The sequence below is a fragment of the Scleropages formosus genome, chromosome 3, assembly GCF_900964775.1.
Source record: "Scleropages formosus chromosome 3, fSclFor1.1, whole genome shotgun sequence".
In the NCBI taxonomy this organism is placed as follows: domain Eukaryota; kingdom Metazoa; phylum Chordata; class Actinopteri; order Osteoglossiformes; family Osteoglossidae; genus Scleropages; species Scleropages formosus.
The window spans coordinates 9,189,806-9,196,309 of record NC_041808.1 but is presented as its reverse complement, the minus strand read 5'-3'; the positions used below and the strand labels follow the sequence as shown (position 1 = coordinate 9,196,309).

Genomic DNA, 6,504 nt, shown 5'->3' with positions numbered 1-6,504 from the left:
ACTGCTACGTTACTTCACCTCTGGTCGCTTAGTGGTCCCACACACAGGAGGCCCAAAAGTTCTCAGTTCTGGATGCTATGTGGTGGAAGGATGTTCCTTTGTCCCTCAGAACTGCTGAATCCCTCTCAATATTCAAGAAGAGTCTGTTTCAAAAAAGACGTTTTCAAACTGTACTCTACGAATTCTATATGCACCAGCTCCTGTGGTGTACACTGGTTAAGGAGTGGTATTAGACCAACTGGCTGTACTTCAAGAACTGTGTCTGCTTCTAGATCTCCCCATCTGCTGATGTAACCCTAATGCAGTATTATCTATTGTTCTTGTTCATAGTCTGTGTAAAAGCATTCAAGAAGAATTTCATGATACTTGTACACGGTACTTGTACCTATGGCAATAAACTTGAACTTGATGTAATGTAACTTTGTTTTTTTTCTGAGCTGTATGTCGCTTTGTAGAAAAGCAATGAAAAATGAATACATGTAAATGAAAATGGATAACCATGTATCTGCATCTACAACTCAACACTGGCCAAATAATACAGTATAGGTTGAGGAGTAATGCATACACAAATTTTGCCGATAAAGGTCTTAATCATATACCAATTTATTCCACAATTAAGCATTTTGTAGACATGCCCATCAGTTCACGTGGAAATTTAGGAAAACACAGCTGGGCTCCTCTACTTGACCATGATAGCTGGGATGGTACTTTAAAGCGGAAATATCCTGTCGGCCACAGGCAAATTATAATTATGCTGATTTTGTGGCATTAAATTTGTGAATAACATAACAGTTAAATGACTAAAATATTTATTGTAAATGCAGAGGAAATAAAAAGTCAATGGAATGTTTTTTTTTTTTCTGTTGAACGTGTTAATTGTACCAGGCTAAAAATCACAAATTCACTCCCCCCAGGTGTACATATGTCATACATTTTACATATATGTTTATATGTAAATTGAGCAAAACACCACATTACAGCAGATAGTGTAATGCTTAGAGTCACCAGCTTACAGTCAAAGGGAGATGGCTTTGAATCCCAACCCCTGCCCCTTGGTGAAGGTACTCACTATGAGTACCTTTCCTCACTATGAATTGATACAATGTAAGAATGCTCAGCTGAACAACACGGTAAATACATTTATTTATTTAGCAGGCACTTTTCTCCAAAGCAACTTCAAATGAACTCTATGGAGTGTTATCAGCCCACACACCGCTTCACTGCGGTGACTTAGACTGCTAGATACACTACTTACACTGGGTCACTCATCCGTGCACCAGCAGAACACACTCTCTCGATCACTCACACACCATGCACTTGTGAATACTTGTGTAAAAATACATAGAATACAAATACGTGCAAGAGAAAGAGTAAATAAATAATGGTAGCAACAGAAGGGATCAATAGAGAGCTAGTAGTGTATTTACTCTGAATGTGGTCGTTGACTTGACCACAGTGCTCTCACAAAGTGACCCCGCCTCGCTGCAATGTCCTGTTTTGGCCACAAGGTGGAACCCTAATGTCTGTATGGGATTAATCATGTTTTGTTTGCCAATTTTATGCCCACAGCCATAATAATAAGCAATTACAAGTTTTCCATTTTTGTAAGATCTATTCTAACCAGTGAGCATAATTCATACACTACACTACCGTGTTTCTTCAATATTCACTATATGGCATTATTTATTTGCAAATGACTGAAACAAAGATTAAGTATTTTACAGTATGGGCAAGGGGTTATGGATGATGAATGGATGGTTAGACTAATTATTATGTATTAATTAAGGATTCGATATTAAATAGAATCCAAGTGATCAATACTTGTTAACGCAAAGAGGACGAACGACAAATGTCAAAACAAACAAAACAACAAATGAAATTAACAAAATGTGTTTACAATGTGTGCAGTGGGGCTGCAGCTGTAGGATGAGAAACCGTTTCAACTGAGGTCTTTCCCCACATCCGGAGGATACTGGTGCAGGACTCAAAAAGAACAGTTATAAAGCTAAATTACTGAAATCCTAATGTAAAATTTTCTTTTGTGCCAGATGCTGTGCTAAAGAAGTCGATGTTTTTTATATGAGTCCCAGCTCTGCGCACTTCTCTTCTCCCTTTACGTTGTATTTAATAAGCAGCGCATCCTTGCTCACATGTTTATGTTCTCTTTTTATTCCATCCATCCATGCCTGCTTTAGGTGTTCTCTTGAATTTAGACAAGAATGGGTTCGTAAACCAAACATTTTCGTACATTTCACAGGGGAAATGTTATTTCCAAACATCCAACCTGAGCTCGCTTGTTCCCGTGAAAAGACAATAAATGAGCTCACTGGGGTGGTTGATTAACCTGGTGATTATATATTATGTAATATACGGAGTCTTGCACCCAAAGCTCCCTTGAGCCCGACACTTAACCCTCTCTGCTTCACACCCCACTAAGCCCACTGTGAAAGATTCCTACATTTTCTCCCCAGATTCTTCTTACTGTAACGTTTCTTTCGTTTTTTACTCGTTCTCTAACATTACACCCCCAAAATTCCGCGCTGTACACATCGCTGTTACGCGTCAGCCTCTCCTCAAATCGATTCGTCGATAGACTCTGATCACACAAAAGCCGCAGCGAACGGCGGCAGCCGCTAGAGGGCGACAACACACAGAGGGTGTTACCCGTGTGCCCGAGACCAATGACGTGTTCGAATTCGCCTATCACCGCCCGCCCACGAGGAAATCACGTTGCGTGTGGACCAATGACAGGCGCCGGGACTCACTGTTCAGCCTTATAAATACGAGCGCAGCGCTGCGCTCAGGGCCAGAGAATGAGAGAAAAACGATCGAAGCATCTTCCAAATCGTCACTGGAGCAGCCAGTCTAATTTCTCCTTTTTTAATTTTCACACGTTTCCAGGTAAATGGATCCTAATTATCAAGTGAAAATGTGGTGTTTTGGAGTATGTCCCTGTCTACTAGTCATAATTTGCCTGTAACTGTATTTAATTTGCATTAAATGGATTTAAATGGATCTGATTTGTTTGTGTTTAGGGGGTTTATTAGGCTAATGGGGGGGGGGGGGAATGTAAAAGATCGTTGCTGGTGGTGCGACTCTTGTATCATTGTTTACAGCAGGGGCATTTTGTTCACGGCACTGTGTTTTTCCTATGTTCAATGTTGTGTATAACTCGTTTATATTATGAATGTACGTGTGATGTGGGTATCATGTACGTTATGTCCACTGTCCATGATGCGGTGCTGCTGTAACTTTGAATCTTACCTGGATTCCAATCGAATCGATGCAGTCGTCGTGTGTATGATGTAACGTCACTGGCCATTGACATTGCCACAGTGCGAAAACCATAGCAACCGCCAGTAACAAGGAAGTTGACGCCGGTGCGGTAAAGTTGGCCGAGCTGGGGGCAGGATCGTATCCGCTGTGACTGTTCAGCGGTACACGAAATCCTGGCTTGCGCTGGTCACGAGGAGGCGAGGTGTCCCGAGTCTCGTGGGGTCGTGACCAAGACACGTGGAGCGGCGCGCAGCCCTTTGTTGCACTGTGTGACTGTGGGCTCTTTGTGCTGGATGCGTGTGCCGCTCCGCGGGCGGATCCTCTTGGTTTTTCCCAACTTCATGCTTGACTTGACAGTGCAGGAGATGCTCCTTCGCAAAGTTTTTCGACTGTGGGTTTGCACTTAACTCTACTAGTATTTTTTGTTTTTTTTTTTTTTAGGTGTGCTATAGCAAATAAAGATGGCTACATCTGCCAGTGCACAGCTTAGTAAAATGGTAAAGCAGAAATACATGGAACTCCCCCAGGGGGACAAAGTGCAAGCCATGTACATCTGGATTGATGGAACGGGAGAGGGACTTCGCTGCAAGACCAGGACATTGGACTCTGAGCCCAAGAGCATTGATGGTAAAGTCCTTAACTGCATTGGACAGAAGAATCAGATGTTACTGTAATGCACCTTTTTGTAGAAGCTTCTTTGTGCTGTTCTAAAGACCTCACTGGTCTTTGCACAGCACTTTCACAATAAGGTATAAGCTGCTGCTGTATGGGGATGGGCTGCATCTGCAAATGATGATGGCAGTGGTCACCGCTGTGTCTGATCTGCGGTCACCTCTGTTTTAGAACTGCCGGAGTGGAACTTCGATGGCTCCAGCACCTATCAGTCGGAGGGCTCCAACAGTGACATGTACTTGATTCCAGTCACCATGTTCAGGGATCCCTTCCGCAAAGACCCCAACAAGCTGGTTCTGTGCGAGGTGCTCAAATACAACCGTAAGCCAGCAGGTAAGGGACACGCGTGTTTTCCTTGCTCGAGGCTAGGAAGTGCTTGGCCAGTCCGTAAATGTTTCTGTTCTTTCCGCCAAGAAACCAATCTGCGTATGAGTTGCCGGAAAGTCATGGACATGGTGGCGGAACAAAATCCTTGGTTTGGCATGGAGCAGGAGTACACTCTCCTGGGCACTGATGGTCACCCATTTGGCTGGCCTTCCAATGGCTTCCCTGGCCCTCAGGGTGAGAGCATGTTTAAAAGCGTAGTATTTTGACAACAGGCATATTTGGAGTAGATGGCCAGTTTGTGGGGTGTACAGTGACCCACTTCAGGCTAAATGAGCTTGCCTGTGTTTGCAGGTCCCTACTACTGTGGCGTGGGAGCGGATAAGGCCTACGGGAGAGACATTGTAGAGTCACACTACAGAGCCTGCCTCTATGCTGGAGTACAGATCTGTGGCACCAATGCGGAAGTCATGCCTGCGCAGGTAGAGGACTCCTATCTGCCTTAAGATGCCATTTTATATTAACGTTTGCATTAATCAGGCCGTGCATTTCAGTCCGGGTGGCTATAGCCCTTACAGCTAAGCTCATGTATGTTCTGTTCAGTGGGAGTTCCAGATTGGCCCTTGTGAAGGAATCAACATGGGAGACCACCTGTGGATAGCCCGATTCATCCTGCACCGTGTCTGTGAGGATTTTGGAGTGGTTGCTTCCTTTGACCCCAAGCCTATCCCCGGGAACTGGAATGGCGCTGGCTGCCATACCAACTTCAGCACCAAAGAGATGCGTGAAGAGGGCGGGTTGACGTAAGTGTGCTTACAACATGTCTTGTGGGCTCAGAACAAATGTAGTGAAGTGGTATATTGGTTTTTCTGTTTGTTCAACTCCTTTTGGTCCCCACAGGTTTATTGAGGAGGCCATCGATAAGCTCTCAAAGAGGCACAGCTACCACATCCGCGCCTATGACCCCAAGGGAGGGCTGGACAACGCCAGACGCCTGACCGGCCGTCACGAGACATCCAACATCCACGAGTTCTCTGCTGGTGTGGCTAATCGCGGTGCCAGCATCCGCATCCCGCGTAGCGTTGGCCAAGACAAGAAGGGCTACTTTGAAGATCGCCGCCCCTCTGCCAACTGCGACCCCTATGCTGTCACGGAAGCACTGATTCGCACTTCTTTGCTCAGTGAAGAAGGTGATGAACCTGTGGACTATAAGAATTGAATCCCCTCCCAACCCCAAGTCAGCCCCTCTGGTTTTATTTTTGGTGGCCGATGTGCCCCAATAGTACTGTATTGTGTTAGTCATTTTAAACTTTGCTTTTCCATAGTTCTAAGTTGACTGGTCAACTTAACAAGGAACTTTTTAATTAACCTTTGAGTCACTGGGAGGTGTGGTATGGTGGCATCTCCTTCTCCAGTGCTGCTCACATGAAAGCAGCCCTTAAGATCTTCAGCCCTCTATGAACTCACTGCCTACTTTATGCACAGACCTTTAGTATAGGAGTAGACATTAGGGCAACACTGGGTTGGCTTTTTTTTTTTTAAGCTTGGCTGGAAGGTTTGTCTTCCAACTTTCATAACTAGTCCTGTACTTCATGTGTATTGACCCCAACTTGAGCATGTAACATTTAATGTGACTAACAAGTGTATTGTTAAAAAGCAAAACTTGCAAATGTTATGGTGTCTATTTTTGCACATGATTCATGTGATGTATAGTACAGTTATGAATTAAGGGTCCAAGATTACATGGCGACATACCTTTGGGTCCCTTGTCTACCAGTTTTACAGCTCCTGACTCATGAAGGATCCATTTCCTGCTGTCTGTTCTGTTCATAGTTATGGCACCTGTTTTGGCAAAGTCTGAAATTGCTGAACCTGGTGTTTTTTATGAAACATTAAAACATTTGTTATATTTTTACCACAACCTGCTTCTTTTTTCCTCTCTACCACTTCTGCAAGATGTGTTCGGTAGACAGTTTGAACAAAGTGTACTACAGAAAAACCTGGCTACTCGCAAGCAACATGTGAGTGCTGTTGCTGACCTTAGACTTAATTCTCATAATCTGATTTGCAAGCCTTAATGGCCAACAAGTGACCAGACAACATGATGTCTAGTAACAATGGCCAACTGCATGTCAGTTTTACATTTAGTGTAAGACTTCATCAGTTCATGGGGTTCCCCCCCTCCAACGATGGACATGTAAGGAATTGTTTTAATATCTTAAGGTCACTCAA

At 44.0% G+C, this 6,504-nt stretch overlaps 1 protein-coding gene across 1 annotated transcript; it reads left to right on the top strand.

The window, feature by feature from the left end:
• The first annotated feature begins 2,810 nt into the window (after positions 1–2,810).
• glula (glutamate-ammonia ligase (glutamine synthase) a) lies at positions 2,811–6,193 on the top strand. Its single transcript, XM_018734858.1, has 7 exons — positions 2,811–2,901; positions 3,718–3,903; positions 4,120–4,281; positions 4,363–4,509; positions 4,627–4,754; positions 4,876–5,075; positions 5,173–6,193. Exons 2-7 carry the CDS (start codon positions 3,738–3,740, stop codon positions 5,489–5,491), a joined length of 1,122 nt encoding a protein of 373 aa, XP_018590374.1. The 5' UTR covers positions 2,811–2,901; positions 3,718–3,737; the 3' UTR covers positions 5,492–6,193.
• Positions 6,194–6,504: the final 311 nt, after the last annotated feature.

Excerpts from the sequence above, each read along its gene's own strand:
- glula (XM_018734858.1), top strand. The coding sequence starts at position 3,738 with ATGGCTACATCTGCCAGTGCACAGCTTAGTAAAATGGTAAAGCAGAAA. Across the intron at positions 4,282-4,362 it reads ATACAACCGTAAGCCAGCAG|AAACCAATCTGCGTATGAGT; the intron begins GTAAGGGACACG and ends CTTTCCGCCAAG. Across the intron at positions 5,076-5,172 it reads CGTGAAGAGGGCGGGTTGAC|GTTTATTGAGGAGGCCATCG; the intron begins GTAAGTGTGCTT and ends TGGTCCCCACAG.